The 23,432-nt window shown below is 42.1% G+C and overlaps 1 protein-coding gene across 2 annotated transcripts; it reads right to left on the bottom strand.

Moving 5' to 3' along the window:
- Window positions 1-1,243: 1,243 nt before the first annotated feature.
- CEP97 (centrosomal protein 97) lies at window positions 1,244-20,838 on the bottom strand. Of its 2 annotated transcripts, none has more exons than XM_069971088.1 (11): window positions 20,734-20,838; window positions 19,195-19,337; window positions 18,067-18,225; window positions 17,112-17,213; window positions 15,295-15,408; window positions 12,173-12,339; window positions 10,609-10,773; window positions 10,202-10,332; window positions 8,146-8,824; window positions 3,944-4,019; window positions 1,244-3,200 (listed from the first exon to the last, which is right to left on the bottom strand). In XM_069971088.1, exons 1-11 carry the CDS (start codon window positions 20,783-20,785, stop codon window positions 2,547-2,549), a joined length of 2,442 nt encoding a protein of 813 aa, XP_069827189.1. In that variant the 5' UTR covers window positions 20,786-20,838; the 3' UTR covers window positions 1,244-2,546. The 2 variants fall into 2 exon arrangements, with proteins under 2 accessions (XP_069827189.1, XP_069827190.1); XM_069971089.1 differs by lacking the exon at window positions 20,734-20,838 and adding an exon at window positions 20,216-20,557.
- Window positions 20,839-23,432: the final 2,594 nt, after the last annotated feature.

The following is a 23,432-nucleotide window of genomic DNA, read 5'->3' as shown; positions in this document are numbered from 1 at the left end:
AATGTGATGATGGCCAAAATGCAGCAGCCAATTGTCACATAAGTTTTCCGGTAAGTACTTGGCCTCCACTTTTCAGCAACATGTGACAGACAGCTTATATGTATTTACCATTTAAAGGAGAAGTCTGGGCAGACCAGCCAGTATAAACCTGGCAAACCTTGAGATGTCTCAATAAAAACTTGTCTTTGACAATTCCCTCTGATCCATAGATAATGCCATTTTCTTTGAAAGAAAAGAAGGATCGATTGAGTAGAGAAAAAAAAATTAGTAAAGTATTGTCAGGCCTTAAAGGGGCAGATATAGAGACTCAACCAGACAATAGTGCCATGTTTGTGGAGATATCAATTGCTGAAGACACAAAGAGCTTAACATTGTGTAAAGACAATGTTATATCTTGGACAAGCTATTAAAGCTGAGGTCTCATGTAGACAACCCCTTCCCATATGACCTATTAGGGGTACAAACAGCTCACATTCAGGTGGATTTAAAGGGAATCTGTCAGCTCCTGGGCCCTACCTGAGGTACTGACAGTGTGCTGTAGCTGGCAGCCCCCAGTGAGCATGATGCCTTTTTGGTAATTTTCCGTGCAGCGGATTATATACAATCTTATGTCTCCTACTGTACTAAAGAGTCAAAGAGCAATTGTTTGTGCCACACCCTGGCATGCATCCACCTCCCTCTTCATGAATAATCAATGCTGCCCGGCCTCCTACTCGCTCAGCTGCCAGATTGCAGATCAGTCCTCTATAGGCAGTTTATGTCTGAAAGAAACACTCAGGTTTAATTGAATCTCTTCCTAATGTGTTGGAACTGTGGTCTAGGGGTAACTCGCCTGTCTAGGGACCTGCCAGCAGTTTATTCTCTGGTTCAAATCTCCTGATGAAAATTAAATAGATGTCTTTTTTTCTCATTATTGTATCATAAACAATAATGAGGAAAACATAAATAAATAAAGACCTATATTTCATTCCCATCAGGGAATTTAAACCAGAGAATGAACTGCTGGTAGGTCTACTAGACAGGTGAGTTACCCCTAGACCACAGCTTCAACTATAGGTGAGCGTTTCTTTCAGACATAAACTGCCTACAGAGGACTGATCTGCAATCAGAGACACTGGCTGACAGCTGAGCAAGCAGGAGGCCGGGCAGCATTGATTATTCATGAAGAGTGTGGCACAAACAACTCCCCTTTGAGTCTTCAGTATAGTAGGAGATATGAAATTGTGCATAATCCACTGCACGGAAAATTACCAAAAAGCACAATGCTCACTAGGGGACTGCCAACTACAGCACACTGTAAGACCTTAGATAGGGCCCAGGAGCTGACAGATTCCCTTTAAACAGACCTTGTAATACAAAGAATGGCTATTAATTTTAACGGCCACCATGTAACACTACAATTCCTCTGTAGCAGAGCAGCAAAATAAGATTATGACAAGGGTGCTAGTAGTAACGCAATCATCTAATCACCCTGATAGCCACATATTGAGAGGCATTGTCTCAAACACTTTAATGTTTTTCCTGCTATGGAATGGGAAAGGCTGGTCCCCTGTAACTCTAGCTGCACCTCTATTTTAGAAAACTGGAAAAAGGCTGATTATCAGTGAAGCATACAGCTGGCAGAGCAAATGGTGACACACATTTATCCAAGCAGCTACAGGGAAGCAATCAGCACAATTGTGCTGATATGGTTCCCTCCAGCACCGTATAGAGCTACTCTGCAGCTCGCCTCACATATTGGCCGTCGCTGCAGTAGAAAAAGAAGTTTTATTCTGCCATGCAAGGCAGGGAGAGGGATGGCAACTAGTCATCTGGGTGGAGAACCACCCGTGACTAGTCACTGCTCTTTCCCTGTTGGTGCGTAGTGCAGGGATGATTGACAGGCAGAGAGACCCATCAGTGGAGCAGTAACTAGTCAAGGGAGGCTCCCCGCCTAGATGACTAGTTGCCGCCCCTCTCCCTGCCTGACATGGAAGAATAAAGCTTTGTTTTCTGCTTACTAAAGCTACTGCTGCAGCCATGGCCAGTACATGCTGCGAGCTGCACAGCCGCTTTATACGGTGCTGGAGGGAACCATATCGGCACAATTGTGCAGATTTGTTACCTTTAAGGACTACATTTGCATTCTTTTCAACTGAATAACCTGCTCCTGTTATAATTTCAGAACAAACCAGCTTCTTGCTGAAAGCCAATGGTATTTTGCTGCCATGAATACTACAATATGTGCCAAAAGATGAACCACTCTTAAGCATGACAGACATGGGCAAACATGCTGCAAATCTTTTCTGATATAGTACAAATAAAATGTGGTACTCCTCTCCTATGACGATGAAATAATATCACCTGTAATGGTGCTGCACAGTTCAGAAATGGGACCTCTAATCTGAGACCTACCTAACCAAGACTTACAGATCACTCCTCATAACCCCTGATCTGTATGTAGGAGTACCCCAGCTATATTTCTGCTTCCATCTCCTATCCCCTTCACAGAATGGAATATTTAGAGAAAAGCCTTGGATCGAGCCAAGGATGTAGCAGGACAAGCCTTACTGCAGAGATTCTCCTTCTGGCACCTCAGTACAAGTATCCTGTGATGCTAGTAAGCTTTGTGCATCATCAGAGGATTGACAAATGTCTTCATGTGTTTCAGCTCCTTCCATCTTCCCATCTTCACAATCACGACTGAAGCTACTGAAGAGGAAGTCAGAGGATACTGAACTGTTGGTAACTTCAGGCCTACTCTCCTCAGTCACATCACTAACACTTGTGTTGTCCTCCGCTTGCTCAAGCTGCTCTACTTTATCCAGGTATTGCTGCAGGAGACTGTTGTCTTGTTCTATGCTGGAGTCATCTTTGCTGTTTTCCATGTGATCTTGGGATGTTGTCTCGTGATCTTCTATGAAACTGGGTAATGGTTGGTCATAATGTTTTACAGTTTCCAGGGATTGCTCAGATGTTGCACTTCCCTCTGTGGAGCTCTTCTCAGAACTGCTCATTTCCTGATGAGAAGTCTGCCTAATATTAATAGAGTGAAAACCAGAGTCTGGGATGTCAGGGGTGGCTTTCCTGCTGGTGGTTTCGGGAGCAGATTCGTCTGAAGATGACTGCAGTGCCGACACTTCAGATGGATGGACATCAGGCTTTGGAACACCATCAATCTCACTACTTACTTTGTTTTGCCACTTCTGGATGGACTGAACCTGAGTAGATACAAAATTCATAGTTACACAGTAAACTTGTACTGCTGACTCTCTACCGACAGATGATATTGGTGGAGATAGTAGTTGAGTGTGGTGGATTTTTACTTACGGTAACAACAATACATAATGCAGAAGTGTAAATAAAATTGTTCTTCAGCTATCTACATGTGTTCTAAAGTGTCCTGCAGTTGTCTACTGCACATAATCTTTGTAAAGGTGACTATCAATAACTTTCGGCCAAACAATCTGCCTCTGCACCCGTTCCCGATCCTCGCCATAGACATGAATGCTCAGCATGGCCAAACATTTCTGTGTTCTTTATGAGAAAAGGAGGTGTAAGCCATAGCCAGTGAGCTCTGGCAGAGCTTAGCCCTTAAAAAACAACACACACTTTAGTAGACTTGTAGACAGTTGAACACCAATTTTTACACTTCTGCATTATGTATTTTTTGTTGTTACCGTAGGTCAATAACAATTTGTAGCCTTTACATGGCTCAATCAATCAAGTGTCCATGCCGTAAGAGTGTTTACTGGATTAAAAAGAGTGAAAAGCAGCCAATAACTATGATTTTATAGGTCACATTTGGCTGAAGAACAAGCATTTGTTAATTTCTTGGCTGATCACTGGCCGTTTTTCATTGGCTAATGATCAGCAAGCAGATTTGCTGATTTGTAAAATAATTGGACAGTGTAAAAGGGCCCATGGTTTTTCAGTCTCACATTATTGCCCTTAATAAAACTACCTGGTTCCATAAGTATTGGAGAGCTTCCTCTTGTACGCGCCTCTGCACCCGTTCCTCATCTCTTTCTTTCTTCAACCTAAAGCCCAAAGGAAAAAAAGGTATTATTATTATTATGTGTTGTCACAATGCACAATTCCTATCGGTGTGGCATGGATGGATGATTCCTATACTTGTGCATATGCATTAATGTTAGGAATTTGTCTAAACCTGGTTTTAAGCCCTCAACTGTTTTTGTATTTTTTGGGTGTGTTAACTTAAGTGAACCGGTTGTTTTTCTACTATGTGCATTGCAGTAAAATGTTACCTGTAAGCTATTGATTTTTTTTCTGTGTAGATAACTTTTTGAATCCCAAGAGATATTGCGGATAGGTATCCAGATATGTCATTTCCCTTTCATTTTGGAAAAAAGGTGTCCTAAGACTTGGACTTACCCTGTATAATGGGGTATTGCTCTTTTTTATCACTATATCTGTCACAGACAGAACAGTGATGCAGCTGTGCTTTTTTAATCTGCACTCCTGACACATTTAAAGCAGATATGAACACCATTTTAGTGAGTTACAAGAGGTATTGAATAAGTTTGCCACTTTCTAAAAAAAAAAAAAAAAATGTACAGTTCATTTAAAGGGGTAGTGCGGCGGTAAAAAATTATTCACAGAATAACACACATTACACAGTTATACAACTTTGTAATGTATGTTATGTCTGTGAATGGCCCCCTTCCCCGTGTACCACCCCCCCCCCCCCCACCCGTGTACCCGGAAGTGTGTGGTGCATTATACATTACCTGATCGGTGTCGCGCATGTCCTCCATCTTGTGCCAAACGTCATCTTCGGCTGGCCGAATCGCTGCCGCCATCCCCCCTCTGCTGCGTCATAACTGTGCTCAGCCGCGATTGGCTGAGCACAGTTATGCTCAGCCAATCGCGGCTGAGCAGCTGATGATGCTGCAGAGGGCGGCCGGCATTCGGAACAGTCGGAGCTGTTCGCAGGCCGTCCGAAGAAGACGTCACTGACTGAAGATCGGAGACGGAGGTCGGCATGACAGGTATGTATAGCGCACCACACTTCTGGGTACACGGGTGGGGGTGGTGGGACACGGGAAAGGGGGCCATTCACAGACATAACATACATTACAAAGTTGTATAACTTTGTAATGTGTGTTATTCTGTGAATAATTCTTTAACGCCGCACTACCCCTTTAATATAAAGATACTTCATTTTGCTCTCCAACAATGAAAGACTTGACTTCTCCGCATGGGGAGCAGCGGCCCTCAAAAACATTATTTGATAACTTGCACTGTTGATCAGTTGTGCACCGTTAGCATATTTTAGCACCAAGTGGCAGTTTACTTTAACAGGACACCTATACATAAAGTATAAATGTAATATAAATACAATAACATGCCAGAACTGTCTGCAAGACCCATTCATTTAAATAGGTGATCTGTGCCGAAACCAAGAACAGTACAACGGCTTGTCCCTTTTTTTATTTGCCATTCTATTAGATGGGGCACTCTAGACATCTGTACTATTCCATCCAGCAATTCAATGGAAACCCTGAAGAGAAGAACCGGAACCAAATGACACATTTTTGGCCTCCATCAGGCGACTAGGGTCTATGGATATGTCTGCCATATGCACTGAGCTTTTTTAGTAACATACACCACAGACATGCTGTGAGAACTGCCTTGCTGTTTGTTTCTACCCAGGTTTTTGAATTAAAGTCAACAGACTTTCTTCCATATGAAAACAAATGCTAACACTTTACCTGTAGCCTCAGAGAGTTAGTGTAGTCACACACACTGCACTCTAGTGACACAGGAAGGTACTGCAATTCTACATTCAGTTATACTTACAAAAGATTTATATCAATTACACACACACCAACATAATTCATTATCAAACAGAACAGCCAGGAGGAGGCTGCAGGTCGTGACATCACCATATTATCCAGGAAGTGAAGCCTTGATGCAGTAATAAGTGCAGGGAAAAAAGCCCTTTATGTGAATTTCCCAGAATAAGTGTATATTGGAGATTTGTATAACTTTTGGGGGCAATACAATACTTTAATAAAAATTTTGGCTGGACTTCTCCTTTAATATCTAAAATTAGGTGGTTTGGTGCCCTCTGCCCATCTGACTATTGCACAATCTGCCAATGTAAACAAAAAATTGCTGCCCCTTCCTGATAAACTCCTTTATTATTACAAAAATAAACAAAACATACAAATTTGGTTTTGAGATTTTGTAAAAAAAAAACACTACATAAATTGGGTATCACCGTAATCATACAGCCCCACAATAACATAACTTGTCCTTTAGGCTGGGTTCACACTCCGTTTTTTTCATCCGTTTTTTTTCATCCGTTTTTTGCAAAAAAAAAACGGATGGAAAACAGATAGAAAAAAAAGGATGCATGTGTGTGCATCCGTTTTTCTATTGAATTTCATTATGAAAACGGATCCGTTTTGAGTGTCGACTATGTTTTTGTGTACGTTAAAATCCGTTCTCATCCTTTTTTTTTTTTTTTATGGAATTCAATGGAAAAATGGATGCACACACATGCATCCGTTTTTTGCAAAAAAACTGATTGCAAAAACGTAGTGTGAACCCAGCCTTATACTGCACAATGTACGCCAGAAAAAAAAAAAAAAAAAAACATAATTACATTCTTTTTTTCTTACATTTTTCTTTACATTTCTTACCTACCCATAAAATATAAAAGTGATCAAAATGCTATGAGTTATGGCTGTCAGAATATGATTAGAGGTGGCCCAACCGCTGTGACTCTTTATTTATACACTACAGGGCTGCTTAAGATAGCCGTCACTGTATTACTTGGAGTGCAAGTGTTCATACAAAACCGATGCTTCATGCATACAGGGGCAATCAGGGACCCCCCTCCCCCTGCTATCGGTGGGGTATCAGCAGCTGGACCCCCAAACATTCTAAGATTAGAAGGTGGTCTGGGTAGTAAGACCTCTATTAGTAAGTAATGGCATAACAATAAGTAACAATTACTTATTATGGTGGGAAAAAACTATTTATAGTACATCCCGATAGCTAAAACCATGCAGATAAATATAGACTCTCGAGGAGTTATTTACAGCATAGGAATTTGCTATAAATAACCACGTAAAACAACAAAATCATCTATTTAAAGAAAACATCCTAAAAGAATGATTGACAGTGACCTAAAGAAAAGCAAACATAGCTGAAATGGTTTCCTAGGGTGTATATTTCCATTCTATATGTAGTATTTATATCAAACATAGGGATCAGTCACTAAGTTCAGAATAATCCATGACAAGCAGGATTCTTCAAGCCCAAGGCGACTAATAATATGTCATAGAAAAGAGAAGAGCCAAGCATACCTTCTTATGTCTGAGTACAGGAAATGGAGCAATAGCCATAAATGATCATGAGTAATTTCCCGTGGCTGCTAATATATTGCGTATTTATAAGGGCGAGTTCACACATCACTGTCAAGATGCTTTTTTTCTGTGATTGTGCAACACTGCAGCAAATCTATGTTATTTAGCTGTAGAATTGTGTAGTAGAATTCCAATGTTCTTACTGCCCAGTAGACAACAATCTGAAGGACCCACAACTACCAGGTAAACTGAGCATGTGACTGACCCAGAGGTCTGAATTCTAATAGGTGCCTCCTCTATAGTTCAGTTTTTTGCTCTCTATGGCTGGAACCTGAATATTTCAATAACCCACTAGGCACCAGGCATGACGATATTAAAACAAAAGGACTGGCTTTTTCTGGCCCCCCGTCTGCTGGAGGAAGCTGGAGCAGGGGACAGCAGACTCCAGTGTTAGAGCCAGGAAGGTAGAAGCATTTTGTTATGTTATGTTTGGCTCTTTTGAAAAAAAGGTCCGACACCGGACTTCCCCTTTAATCGTTTGTAGGCAGTGTTACTGAGGGGGACTTCTCAGCTTTCCCCTCTCCTCTGCCCAGTGCTTCCTTCACTACGACCCTCCCCCCCCTTCCCAGTGACAGAACTAGCTAGAACAGACACTGCTGGAAGAAATCACCAACTGTAAGGCTGGGTTCACACTATATCTTTGCAATCCGTTTTTATCATCCATTTTTGCAAAAAAAAAAAAAACGGATGGAAAATACGGATTGCAAAAACGTAGTGTGAACCCAGCCTAACTTGAACTTTCAGTCGATAAAATTACAAGACATACCTATAGACTTCTTGACTGAGGAAGACAATGTGCTCCTGCATTCGGCTTAGTCTGATCTCATATCGTACTTCTTTGACTTTGGGGCTACGTTTTCTGGCATAAAAGCCTCTCCAGTTAGACTGCAGTTTTGTGGCAGCTTTGTTCATACAATTTAAGCGGTCTCTGTCTTTATCCTGTAAGTGTAATGCTTTGCCGTCTACTGCATCACTGGAAGATGAGGAGGTGCTGTATTGCTGGATGCACTCCGTAACACTGTCACAGGACGACTGATAGCCATTGTTGGGACGCTCTATAGACTTTACAGACATGATGCAGCTGCTTCCAGTTGTGCCAACATCACCTTCTTTCACTTTTTCCTCCATTAGTAAATTCTCAGAAATACCTTTGCTTATTCCTATGACGGCGATATTGGTAGTTATGTCACCTGTTATGCCAGGCACCCTAAGCTCTACTGTGGGAGACACAGGGGACAACCCCGGAGCAACAGGCATGAAGGTGGACTCAGAGGAAAGAAGACTACAATTCAGCTTGTCCTCATCAGTCTGGACATCTTCAAGGTAAAGGTTGTGATAATGCGACAGCCCGGATTGACCAGGACTGGAGGTAACGTTTCTTGATGTGTAGGAATTGTCTTCTGCATTACTTGTACTAAGCCAGGTGTCCACCTTGACTACTGGTTCTAGGGAAAAAAAAGCAAATAGTATAAGCAAAAAATAGGGAAAATGTCTCTATATGTCAAATGTTTTTTGTTCTGTTTGTTTTCAATGATGGTAATGTGTTAACTGTTGCCCTAAAACTGTTCCTATAATGTAGGTGAATGCATTTGTTAATATTCTGCAGACTTCCCAGCTTCTCTGCTCACAACAGAAGCAATTCATATACTATTGTAGGTAGTGAGGTGTAGAAGCCTGCACCGCTCCCGGACTGTGCACTATTATGGATGGAAGCCAAGGACCAGTCCTTAGGACCGAACTGCAACTGTGAATGAGGCTGCTGAGAGGGGGTGCACACTACAGAGCAAAGAGGTACTGAAGTGGAAAAGGAGAAATATGCAGTCGCACTCACCATTGGACTTTCAGCTTAGCGGCTTTATTGCCGCTAAGCTGAAAGTCCAAGGGTGAGTGCGACTGCATATTTCTCTTTTTCCAATTCATATACTATACATTACTAAACAGCCAGAATACATACTAATATAGTGTTTGTTTTTTTTAAGTTTTATTTCTGCATTTTAAATACAACCAAGTGTAACATATTACAAAAAAAAATGAATAAACTGGGACATGCCAGTAAGAGTATGTTCACACTATGGAATCGGCGGGGAATTTTAGAGTGCAGTGTAGGCTCTGCTTGAAAATTCCAATAGTGTGAACATACCTTAAAGATTTCTATTTGGGAATTCAAGATCTGCATGAGGAATATATATAACATTTTCAGTTCATAGCTTACATCAATAAACCTTTTCTATAGTTATAAAGTACTGTAATTACATGCCCCAGTTCTACAGGCAGCTAGAACTACTACAACTACTACTATAGGTAAAGTCAATGCTTTATAGACAGACATTCAGATGGACACGGTATTAGTGCAAATCTTTCTGCCAACAATAAACTACAACCCCCCCCCCCCAAATAGCATACAATGGTCCCTTAGTGGAGAAGGCACGCTTAATAAATATGTACAATCTTCTACATTAAATTTACACAGTTGATCAGGTTGAAAATAGGCGACAGTCCATCTCATCTGACATATAACCCTAATGTATTAATCCAGAGGAAGGAAAAAATACTAATTGTTCCACACTAGGGGAAACAAGTGCTGTTAAATGCAGTTATTTTCCAATCTTCTATTCATTTGTTTACCATTTATACATTTTAGCGGTATACCACCATCATCAAGTATGTACATACATAGGGGTGAGCGTATGTGTGTACAAAATGCAATAGTCATCTTACTGTAGACAATTCTGCACCACTGGCCATCTTTATATATAAATAGGAAGTAATAACAAAATGGTCAATTAAGCTAGATTTCCATACTAATAAGTGTGCCTGCTTACCGCTAGCATGAGGTCGATGAAGACTCCTGCTTGGGCTCTGGTGCTCAGCAGATGCATAGGGTCTTTTACTGGGAGTGGAGGAGAGATGGGTCTCATTCCGAATCTGGTGCATTAGTTGCCTCTGATGTAACCTAAGCAAAGACGTGAATTTAATTTAAGCCCAGATTTTTTAACTAATGTACAAATATCATAATAAGTCAGAAAAAGCTTTTGGCTGAGCGTTTCTCTCCAAATATTGCGTCTCACTAGACAACTCCACACATTTACTACAGGATGAAAAGAGCAGCAATGCAGAGAGAAAAGTTGGACATCTAATAAAGATTTGCACTATTCCTGGATGCTGTGGGACTTAGTCAACTTACACATTAAAGGGGGTATCTCTACACTGGCACACAGATGGTCTATACCTTTGTTTACTCAGTATTTTCTCCAGCTTGGCATCCTCCTCTGTTTGTAGACCATGTGCAGATGTCAGGGGACATACAGAGGCCAAGTACTGCACAAGTGGCACATGCTGACCGGGCCTGTATGATCGTCCTTTGCCTTGGCTGTACAGCCATTCTGCTTTCAAACTACAAAGACAACAAGAGAAGAAATTAATACTTTAAAAAAACAACTGCCCCTAAAATTCAGTATACAACTACCTAAAACAAGCACTGACATAGTTCTTCTGATGAATGCAAGCAGCATCTCTAAGTGGTTATTGGGGAAAATAAAAAGTCCCTGTCCTGTGGGGCATACAGTGTACGACATGAAGCCCCAACCCAGACTGCAGGAATCACATGATCCTATTTGGTGCTACTCACTAGCTGGTAGAGATCATGTGACCACACAAAACCAGGAGGAACTTTTCAGGCTGTAGGGGCTATTTAATGGACAGTCAAATTAATTGGCATGGCCCAATAAATTATGTTGGTACTCTAACTCAAAGAGCTCTATAAAAGTGACAGGTTCTCTTTAAGAACCTTCCATTGAGAGCACTCAGATTCCATTGCCTTGGACCCCTGAGGTCCTTGGTTTAAATCAGACCATAAACAACATGATAAATAGGGAAAAGGACCCCCCCAGCTCCCAAATATTTTCTTTATATATTTAAAACTTCGATTGTTGATTAAAAATGTTTTGTTTTACTTCGCTGAGTACATCACAATACTTCGATATCTTGTGTTAGGGCCCTACTACACGGAGCAACAATTGGCCAAATCAGGCCTATTATTATTGCTCTGTGTAACGGAGAACGATCAGCCAATAAAACGATCATTGGCTAATTGTTTCCTTAGGTCCAGACCTAAAATCATTGGGCATTGGGCCTGCATCGCTATGGATGATTGTAGTATAAAAAAATAAAGTATTAACTTTCCCTGGTGTCATTGTCTACAGCTCTGCCTTCTGTTCCAGGCTCTGCACTGACAATCACTGGCCGAGACAGCCTGTCAGTGCAGAGACCGGGGAAGGTGAGTCAATACTTTATTATTTTACACTAAAAAGGCAAGGGTTGCACGGACATGGCTAACGATGTCCGTGCTGCCCTGGCTGCACAATAGTTGGCTTGTGTAATTAATTGGCCAGTAAACAAGCACCGATCTAGCAGATTGGCGGTCTTTTACAATTTATGATCAGGCCGTATAATAGGACCCATAGGCACTTTAATATGTGCCACTCCCCAATGTTGTCACATCATTAAAGACAATGCAATCTAACAAAAGGATGAAGAGCTTACAAAAGGGATGACAGCCGTTTCGCACCTGAGAGGGCCTTGTAGAATGCCGCATTGCCCTTTATGATGTAACAGCATGTTAGATCATAGAAGTTAAAATGTGCAGGTGTGTACCACATATGGTGCTGCTGCTGTATACTGCGGTATAAGACGCCATCTCTTTCCTGTCATTATCTCTGCGTAAATCCAGCCTAAGGGCAATAGATATTAACCTTGCTTTTTTCCCTTGAGGTCAGCTACATTATGTAATTTACCTTTCTTTTTGAGAAACTATATATCCATCTAAAACCTTTAGATTCAAGCACCAGCTGACAATATATGGTCTGTAGTCAAAACCGGGGATAGACGGAGTGGCCATCACACAAGGATTGTTCATGATTGATAACTGTTCCAGTTCAGAAAGACCTGCAAGGAATGACACCTGGGAAAAAGCAGACAAGTTAGCTTCAGCATATTATCACTCTGAAATCATGGCTTTTTATAAATATGTTCTAGGTAACATACGTTTAACAATAGAGGGATTTTGAGTTCTTGTTCTTGAGTTTGGAAAAATGCATATTAGCAAAGGTTAATGAGTGCACACAGCGCTAATGGGGTGAGGTGCACAGGAAATACCAAATCTGAAATATGCTAACAATCTCCTTTCAGCACGTAGTCACGTCATCTAACACAATAGTAATTCTAGATAAGCAATATTCCAGTAAAACCAGTTATGTTCCCTTACTAGGTTATTAATGCAAAAAACAATATGAAACAAATGGAAGCTTTAGGCCAGGTTCCTACAATGACTGATTATATATAAAGTCTATGAAGCCTGTCTCCTGCAGCAAAGAGAGAGACAGGGAGGAAATACTAGGCAGAGAACTTCTCCCCACTCATACTAATGATCGGTGGGGGTCTTTGCACTTAGACCTGACCAACAAAACTTTTGACACATAATTTTTCTTTAAATTACACTAAGGGTACAAACACACTGGGCTTATCCGCAGCGGATTTTCCTGCTGCGAGTTGGTCTGCCCATATAGAGAGTGTACAGGGCTGGGATCAGCAGCGGGGCTCGCTGTGAATTTGCAGCAAAGATTTTGCTGTGGATACGCCCAGGGTGTTTGTAACCGAACACTGTGTTGGTTTACTGTAGTTCAGCTTCCAATAACTTCAAGAGATAGCCTGGCATGGCCACTACACAATGCATGGAATCTGCTTCTGTCTCTTTTTATTGTATATGTGGGCATCATAGCTCTGGCAAGCAACTGATGGGTGGGGTGCTGGGTGTTCCCCATTGATCAGATATTGATGGCCTATTCTAAGGATCTGCTCAGTACCCTACCACCGCCTGCTGTTTTAATGTTCACTTAATCACTGCTTCCTGGTCCCACCTCAACACATGGAAACATCAGTTTAGCCGATCACTTAACAATCACAGCGACGCACCTAGGTTACTTTAGTGTCAAGAAAGGACCAGAAAGTGGTGATGAGTGGGGACCCAATGATCACCAAAATAGCAACTTTCTGCTTATTTTTGTTCCTTTTTATTAACCAGCTTGACTCCATTAAAATAAATAAATGCTGGACAGCCCCTTCAAGACATTCTCACACTATCTCTGAACAGAAAGCATCACTGAAAACGCGTCATCACATTTGCCACTGAACACGTTACTGCACCAATGTCGCTTTGCTCCAGCACAGCTGTAAATACCACAGCCTTTTTACAATGTTGCCATCATATATAAGAATGACATAAAAATATTAAGACTGTCAAAGGGTTACCACCAACATTTAATTCATTTAGGTGATAAATGTCCTACTGCTCAGAGTGCATACATGCGTACTGCCATTCAATTCACAGATTCACAGTTTCACGGATTATAAAAAAAAAAATTGTATAGTATGGTACCGTGTTAGCCAGAAAAATCCATATCGTGGTAAATACTTGAAATCAAAGTATTTTAGGAGTGATACCTTTATTGGCCAACAAAAAATTGTTAGAGCTGTGAGCTTTCGGGATTCACAAGATCCCTTCGTCAGACAAGTTCACAAATGAATGACTTACAGAAACAGCACAACATTTTAGGGATGTTACAAGCAAGAAGGGAGAGACATCTGTGAATGGGGAGGGGGGGGGGAATATACATCACATAGATAAGCCAGGGCAATAAAAAGGACTTGTTGTAAATTAAAGCTTATTTGGAAGTCCAAGATTGTTGGTCAGTTCAGTCTTATCTGTGGAGTGTGTCCATGTAGTGGGTCATAAATCCAGGTGCCACTACATGGACACACTCCACAGATAAGACTGAACTGACCAACAATCTTGGACTTCCAAATAAGCTTTAATTTACAACAAGTCCTTTTTATTGCCCTGGCTTATCTATGTGATGTATATTCCCCCCCCCACCCCCATTCACAGATGTCTCTCCCTTCTTGCTTGTAACATCCCTAAAATGTTGTGCTGTTTCTGTAAGTCATTCATTTGTGAACTTGTCTGACGAAGAAATCTTGTGAATCCCGAAAGCTCACAGCTCTAACAATTTTTTGTTGGCCAATAAAGGTATCACTCCTAAAATACTTTCAAGTATTTACCACGATACTGTTTCACAGACAATGAATGAAGCAGCAGTGCACCCCCCTCCCTCATTTCAGGAGAACTCTGCATGATTACTACACACTATTTAAGTCGCTCTGTCTCCCTCTAGGGACCTTTGCAGAGAAACACCGGCAGCGACAGAGGATAAATACAAACCCTTGGCTTGTTAAATAACCCATCGGCACCTTGCAATGACGTTGCAGGGGTACCAACTGGACACTTGACAGGTGTGGCACCTGTCAATTATCCATTTCAATGCCGCAATCACTTTACATTAAAGCATTAAATAACTGGCACCGGTGAGATTGCTGATGGCAGTCATTAGCAGTAGGGATCTGCTACACATAGATGGGGATGTTAGGGGGAGCGGCACACAAAGAGCATGGCAGGTGCACATCTTGCTGCCAGCCATGTTTTAGCAGTATTGTGTGTGTTAGGCCGCGCTGTTGTGCAGCTTAGCAGAGTATCAAAAACTGATTTTAGGCACCTGTTATCAATATTTTTCACATTCTGTTCTTTGAACTAGTTCTATATCTTAAAAAACAAATTTTTAAAGGCATATTTCCATCTGACGTAATCATGGCTTCTTGACCACCCCTGGCCGTTGCAAACAGGATGAAGGGGCCCGCTGAAGCCCTCTTTCTAGGTTGTACGCCCTGAAGGTAGGACTCTATCTATAGGACATTATTGGCATATCCAGGGGATATGGTATAAATGCCCCAGATGAAAAAAAACCCTTTAAAAGAAAAGACGTCTCTTCCCAGTTTCACCCATGATAAAATTTAACTACCTTACCTCATTTAGGTCTCGGATTTCATTTTCTGCTAGTGACAATATGGACAAATTCTGGGGAAGACTGGTGGAAGCTGTGCGTAAAGAGGTGATATTGTTGCCGTGCAGAAGTAAGGTCTGTAAAAGAAGGCATGTGGTAAGAATATTGTATGTATAGCAGGGCTGTGGAGTCGGAGTCAGAGCTAGTTTTGGCTGGATTAGGAAAAAAATTTACCGACTCCAGCTTTGAAAAAAAAGAAATCTTTAAAAAAATGTAGAATTGAATTTTGATATGAATTTTTGATAATGATGTTTTGCTCATGAATATGTAATATGAGCAACATTCTAATAGGACACTGGCCCTATTACATAAGGGCGGTCATGGAAAAGTTGTCAGCCACTATTTGGCAGTTTGTTTCTGAGCTGGAAGTGTCCATTGTGTGTGGGGAGATCAGTGCTGTTCTCTTCCTGAATGCTGGATGACTGTATATGAGCAGCAGTGTAATATGAAGATATCCTGTGTAATATAGAGGAGGAGGAGAAGACATAAGTAGTGCAGCAGTAACCTCTGTCCTCAGTGTGGTGTTTTCTCTCTGGGAGAAGATTGTGTGTTTTTCTTTAGTGTTCTATGGCTGCAGCTGTGTGTGTGTGTGCGTGCATGTGCTATGGCTGCAGTATGTTGTGTGTGTGCTATGACTGCAGCAGGCTGTGTGTGTGTATGCTATAGCAGAAGCAGGCTGTGTGTATGTGTGCTATGGCTGCAGCAAGCTGTGTGTGCGCACTATGGCTGCAGCAAGCTGTGTGTGCACACTATGGCTGCAGCAGGCTGTGTGTATGTGTGCTATGTCCGCAGCAAGCAGAGTGTGTGTGTGTGTGTGTGTGTGTGTGTGTGTGTGTGTGTGTGGTGTGCGCTATGGCTGCAGCAAGCTGTGTGTGTGTATGCTATGGCTGTTGCAGGCTGTGTGTGTGTGTGTGCGTTCTATTGCGTGCCCCCACAGTGACCCTCTATATCACTGTGTGACCCCACTCTATATCACTATGTGTGACCCCTCTCTATATCACTATGGCTGACCTCTATATCACAGGTATCTGGAATTGTTAGCAGTGTTTCTTTAAGTATGGTGAATATTTAGTTAGAAACATAGAAGACTGTCAGCAGGAAAAGACCACCTGCTCCATCTAGTCTAGTTGTGAGTAGTTCAGGATATGGAGGCTGGAGACTGGCTGCATCCACTGCACACACAGGAGAATCTGCTTTGTATTCCTTTATTCACTCAGAAGTCGCCCCAGGATCATGTAGGACATTAGGGAGAAGCTGCTGAGCCAGTGTGATAAATAACTCCCCTGGTATATGACCGGCCATTTATGAAGGAGCAGGAGTCGGAGTTGGTCCTGATAAAATTCAGGAGTCTGAGTTTGAGTCGGAGCTAAGGCTTACCGACTCCACAGCCCTGATGTATAGAGATATATCTATTGTACGAATATAAGACAGATCCATTGTGGTAAACTCTGCATTGCTGACATGCATGGAAATTCACCTTTTTTTTTATTAATTAAAACATTGTTTATATAAAAAAGAAAAAGGTGTTTTCATTATTTAGTCATTTACAAAAAGCAATTATAGTAGATGAACTGACACTGCCCGGAATGGCTGAATGACAAGCAGTGCATCATACAAGTCCTTCACAGCAAAGTCTGTTCTTCACCATGACTCTCCACACTGGCTATTAAAGTACGGCCCCGAGCAAGAACCCTTTCTATACTGGTCATGCGCTCTAACACAACATATACAATTGAGTTCTGCCTATTTTTTGTGTGGTAAAATCATTTGATTCTCTTACCTTGAGGCCCAATAACTTGGAGAGATCACCAATCTGAGATATGTTATTGTCTGATAAGTCCAGGTGTTGCAGTGATGTGCAATGGTTAATCTGATCTATAACCTTAATGTAAGAAAACAACAGCACAAGTCAGGATATGAACTTCAGGACATAATAACAGAAATCACTACATGGCCGGCATAGATTCTCACATCTCATATAATATTACCTCAGCTGCACCTTAGTAACAGTACCATTCCCTGTTATTTGTGTCACAAAACAGCATTACAAGAGCGACACAGGCCATCTGGTGTAACCCATTTGTCTCTGACTTCCTTCCATGTAATCCTGAGGCTATGTGCACACAATGTTGTTAGGTCATATTTCACAGCTTAAAAAACTTTGGCCCAGATTTATTAAGGGAGAATCTAACCTGCTGATGGCTCCCTATAGTGCACGGGGCACTGAGGATGAAGGTATGTCTCTTACCTTCATCCTCGGAACTGTTCCTGTGCAGTTTTTAATGTAATCCTGTATCCAGTAAGGCCATTTGGAGCACTGCCACCTCCCTAAAGCGTCGTGGCCGTGATTGATTGCTCTCTGTCTGAGACAATAATGTGTCTAGGAGGATTGCTAAATCTGGACATTTTTGGTAAGTTTTTGGCCGTATTTTCAGCAAATGCTATAGCCCCCCCCCCACCCAAAAAAAATAACCTTTGTCTGACTGGGAAGCGTGTAGGTCTACTTAGTTCCGTAGAACTCAACAGGGAAAATATGGCACTTACAGTCGCCAAAGCAATCATTCAGCAAATGATGAGCAATATATTGTTGTATTGACAGACAGATTTATGCAGATTTATATAAAAAGTTATATCGCTACAAAACAGAATTTACTAATATTTACATGCATGTCATCCCTTATGCTACCCAGATGGCACTTGCATTTATAGATTGGCAAATAATTACTAAAATATACCTTTAAATTGTTTCCTGCAAGATTAAGCCATTCCAAATGCACCAGGTCTTTAAGTCCTTCCACATATCCTATACTGTTGTGAGGTAGATTTAGTACTCGCAAATGGACAAGTTTTGAGACCCCCATCATCCGAACAAGGCGGTTATTGGCTACGGAGAGCTGAAATAAGGCAGAGACAAAACATAAATAGGCGGCAATATAACTGAGGAAATACAGAAGGTAAAAAATAATGTGGCGTCATTCTACATGTGACCTGCTGGTTTTGGTTTCCATAACAAAAAGTGCATGCTAGTAGTATGCTATATATTCCAAACAGATGTCTGTGCTAAACATTGTTGTGGATTTTTTGGTGCAGAAATAGACATTCTGCTCAGCCAAGTGTGCAGGTGTATAGATAGTCAGGAGGGGTAACAGTTGGCCAAAGAAATATTATGCTTAAAGCGACACTCCAGCCATAAATTTTATTTTATAAGGGGTGAGGCTTATGCAATCAATTTTATGGCTGTGTTGCTTTAAAGTATCACCTAAAGTGAATGTACCATCAGGCCCAGGCTGAAGCACTGGAGGCGAGCCGACTAGCCCCCAGTGGGAGGAACCCCCCTGATTGATTCTAATGGAGCTGTATCATAAGGGGGAGGGGATTTTCTCCCACTGGGGGCAAGTCGGCTCGCCTCCAGTGCTTCAGCCTGGGCCTAATGGTACATTCACTTAAAAGTGTCATAGAGACATGTCAAAAGTTTTGATTGGTCCGGGATTGGGTGTTTAGACCTGTACCGATTGGGAGATAGAGCGGGTAGAGGACTGCACTATAGCACACCTGCTCCCTGCTCTGTGTCAAGTGATATCAGCCGGGCCCCATAGACTTACATAGGCCATCAGCCCGACTGATCACGTGACACAGAGCCGGGAGAGGACCACACTTAGGACAGTCTTCTCCCAGGTCGTTCTTTCATTACGTACAGGTCTGAACACTCAGACCCGGACCGATCTAAACTTTTGACATGTCTGTATGACGTGTCAAAAGCTTTTCCAAACGATATGTAAATGGCCATTTTTACACCTGGGTCTTTTTAAGCCATGACTGAACTCTATTCTTGACACTTATAATACAGCATCTTATTCACTAACCTGGGTGAGATTTTTGCATTTCTCTAGATGCTCCAATTTGATGATCTGGTTCTTGTCCAGAATTAGTGTCCGGGTGTCCGCACCGCATGGTAAGGAGGCGCTCAGCTTCTGCAGGCCTTGGCCAGACAGATCCACTACAGTGACTGCAATACAGACATAAATACATAATCCTATATAAGGCCTAAATAGTGCGGTCTATGCGCACCCAAAACTGTCCAACATAAAAACCAAAAGAAAAAATTACCAATGCAAGACCAATGTATATATAAGTACTTATCTTTTATTAGAAAATCAAGAAGAAATTATTTCAATTAAAAATACATAACAGGGGGGCTGGAGCTAATACAAATCCCCATGATAGCGGTGGATTACCTAGGTTCTTATACATAAGGTACTATATCACAAAGTAAATGACAGTAAAAATGAGGAACCTATATATACACATATATACTGGTCACTGGGTTGATACTGCATACAATAAATAAATAAGTGAGTACATAGAAAGAAATACCATCCACAGATAATACATATTACCCATACATGTCCTTAGTATACGAGTCCACCTCACCATACACCAGACGCGCGTTTCGCGTGTTGCTTTATCGAGGGTGATAATTATGTAATTTTTTCTTTTGGTTTTTATGTTGGACAGACATAAATACATGGCAATAAGGAACAGACGGGCCTGGTTTATAATAATACATTGTGCTTGTACTTCCACGAAATTCACCGATAGTACCTTCATATATATAACGTATAGAAATTTTTGTTGACTTTGTTAATTGTTACTATTTTCAGACTGTTTTTTCTGATAAGGTATATAAGGCTACTTTTCTATGTACTATATTATAACCATACTATTCTATGTCGCCTGCGTGCGACTCTTTCCTGTTATTACTAAAGGATGTAACTGCGTATGTACTTTATTTTAAAATGCCACTAATAAAATATCTTTAAAATAATAAAACAATGTGGCAGCATCATTTCTGGCTATTATTGCTCCTGAATATCCATGAATTACCATCCAATTCGCAGCTCTATGGATGTGAGTGGGAGCCCACAAGTGTGGCTGTAGGCAGAGCACAATGCAGGAGAGATACACAGCAATGGAGGGACATAGTGAGGACTACACTGCAGCTGCTGGGGATTGGCTGCCATAGTGGTGCAATGTAATGGAAGGGATGACAGGAGACCTAGGAGAAGGCAGGAGGCATAGAAATAGACAGCAAGAACTGTATATACTAGATATATTCCTAGTCATTTCCCTTGTCTCCGCCTCTCCCTGTCAGTTTAACCGTCACAATAACCCTGAATATGAACGACGGGAAATGTAGTCCTTGCTGCAAGTAAACACATTCACCTGCGGAACTGGAGAAACTACAACTCCCAAGAACCCTCGCGGCAGCACCGAGCCCGCTATTGTCCCCGCGTCAAAACATTACTGATTACCATCCATATAGCGCAGATTAGCAATGCCGCACTGACGGCCTAGAGAGGGCTGACATATCCCGGTGACATGTTTCAGAGCATTTCATTTACCTATGCCGTTCGTTGGCTCTCCTGGAGACGATGTCACCTCCTCCCCCGCCATGTTACATGCAGCTTCTCAGCTCCCCGGCAACCGAAAAAGTGTCACAGCATCACTTCCGTACCACAGGTGCGCATGCGCAATGTACTTCTCCTGCCTCAGACTGCCACCTTGTGGATTTTCGTGGAATTACATACTACGTTTGTCAGTTTTGTATAGATATAATACATTGTGGATAGATAAAAGTATATGTAAGGGTTAGTGCCTGCACCGAATATACCAGGACAGAACAATATAGCTCAAATCAAGTCCATGACATATCTAGAAAATCTTAAGTGAGGTGTCATGGTCATGAGTCCATACAGAGGGATCTCCACCAGTACCTGCAGGTGCTTTAAGACCCTGTAATTCTGGACCTATAATATACTTCCCATAAAATCTATAGGGGGCCACACTGTCCTTATGACATAATCACCCTCAAGCCGTTTCTTACAGTTGCTACACATGACCTATAGAAGGTGCAGAGGAATCACTCAGGATCAGGAGCCTATATACTCTCTCTTCCCCATATGTGGAGGCCATTGGCCTCAAGTTTGCACTGGGGCCCATTGGCCTCAAGTTTGCCTCTGCCTTTAAAGTGACTCTGTACCCAAAATCCCCCCCCCCCCAAACCGTTTGTACCTTTGGATAGCTGCTTTTAATCCAAGATCTGTCCTGGGGTCCGTCGGCAGGTGATGCAGTTATTGTCCTAAAAAACAACTTTTAAACTTGAAGCGCTATGTCAAATTGTCATGGCCTAGAGTGTGTGTGCCCTAACCTTGCACCACCCCTCCATCTCTCCTCCCCACCCTCTTCATCATTAGCAATGCCACGGTCAGGATTTAAGCTTTTACTCTGCAGTGAACACTGCACAGGTACCTTAATGATCAAGCCCATGTGCCGTGCTCACACAGGTGAGGAATAGGAGAAATTATTTTAGGAGCATTCCTAATGATGAAGAGGGCGGGGGGGAGGGACAGAGAGGTTGTGCCAGCCTAATGCATACACAATCTAGGCCACGCCAGTTTTAAACAGGGCTGTAAGATTAAAAGTTGTTTTTTAGGACAGTAACTGCATCACCTGCCGAACAGACCTCAGGACAGATCTTGGATTAAAAGCAGCTATCCGAAGGTACAAGTGGTTTGGGGTGGTCAGATTGTGGGTACAGAGTCACTTTAAGGCCTTTATAGCTTGGGCCCACTGGAGGATCCTCTGGTATTCTGCTGGGACACATTGACACAACATAGACATACCCTCAGATTCCCACTGCAGATCTGCAGCTTGCATATTGCAGATTAGCATGTGGAGTGGTGACTGGGATTTCAGTGAATCTCTGTGGGGGGAAAAAAAAAAAAAATAAAAAAAAAAAAAAGGAGGAAGGCTGTGAAGCACCCTCAGGGTAGGTTCACACTACGGAATCCGCACAGATAAGTTCCATGGTGTCTCCATAGACAACATTTTATGGCCGGGCCGATACCGCGTTCAGCCGAAAGAATAGACATGTCAGTTCTTTCGGTGGAACGCAGAATTGGCCCGGCCATAGAATGGAGTCTATGGCACGGGTAGATAGGCGTGCCGCTGTGAATGGGTACGAGCATCCAGGAAGAGAACAGCACAGATCTCCCCCCACACAATGGACTCTTTCAGCTCAGAAACAAACTGCCAAATAGTGCACCCTTATGTAATAGGGCCATTGTCCTATTAGAATGTTGCTCATAATATATATTGATGAGCAAAACAAAAAATTCATATCAAAACTTAAATTTTAAATTGTTCTAAGATTCTTTTTTAAAGCTGGAGTCAGAGTTGGCACATTTTTTCAGACTCCAAATCCAGCCAAAACTAGCTCCGAATCAGAGCCCAACCCCACAGCCCTGACCGGAACTTCTCCATAGTCTGAACCTACCCTAAGCCTGGCTTGTGGTATCAGCTGAGTAGATGCTGGAATGTATCCTCTCCTTTCAGTGTAAGATCAGTGTGGCCTGTTTTGAAAGGGAGAGAGTCCTGTTGAGGTTAGAAGTAGTAGAAAAAGTGCACTACTGCACTATTCACTCCTGTATGCTCAGAAACAGAGGAAAGGGAGTTCCAATTCCAATTGTCAGTAAGGCCCCCTTCACAGAAAGGCTTCAGGTAACCATCATGACTTCCTGACAGTAATCTGTTTTTATGTTAAGGAAACCATCAGGAACTCCCTTCAGGATTTCCGAATACATACCAGCAGTTCGCATACTATATACATAAATTCCAATGGTATGCATAATAATCCCTCTTTCCTCTGCCAAGACACCAAATAACAGCCAGTCCCCTCCCCCCAAGATCTCTAATATAGCCCCCCCTATAGTATGGGTCTCCTCTGTGCAGCCTTCTATAGTAAAAACCTTCTTTATGCAGCTTCCACCTATAGCATAGACCTCCACTATGTAGTCCCAACCCCCCCCCCCCCTTCTTAGTGTATAGACCTCGTACGTGCAGTCTCCCACTTCCCTCTCCGCCAGCTCCATAGATTCCTTTCTATGGTCGGCGGATTACGCTGTCTGCCCCAAAGAATTAACATGCCATTTCTTTGGGCGGACGATTGAATCCGCACTAGCATATAATAGTGCCTATGTGACAGGTGGAACTTCAAGTGGTAGCGAGTGGCTGATTTTGCGAGAATTACTGTGTGCATATA

This window comes from Dendropsophus ebraccatus, chromosome 5 (assembly GCF_027789765.1).
Source record: "Dendropsophus ebraccatus isolate aDenEbr1 chromosome 5, aDenEbr1.pat, whole genome shotgun sequence".
Lineage (NCBI taxonomy): Eukaryota > Metazoa > Chordata > Amphibia > Anura > Hylidae > Dendropsophus > Dendropsophus ebraccatus.
Note: the sequence above shows the minus strand (reverse complement) of the source record. Positions and strands in the feature narration are given on the sequence as shown.

Bases quoted from the DNA above. Each gene is read 5' to 3' on its own strand.
- CEP97 (XM_069971088.1), bottom strand. From the start codon at position 20,785: ATGGCGGGGGAGGAGGTGACATCGTCTCCAGGAGAGCCAACGAACGGC. The intron at 17,214-18,066 runs GTATATTTTAGT...TCTTACATTAAG, and splicing joins TTGCAGGAAACAATTTAAAG to GTTATAGATCAGATTAACCA. The intron at 4,020-8,145 runs GTATGTCTTGTA...TTTGGGCTTTAG, and splicing joins CTCAGTCAAGAAGTCTATAG to GTTGAAGAAAGAAAGAGATG.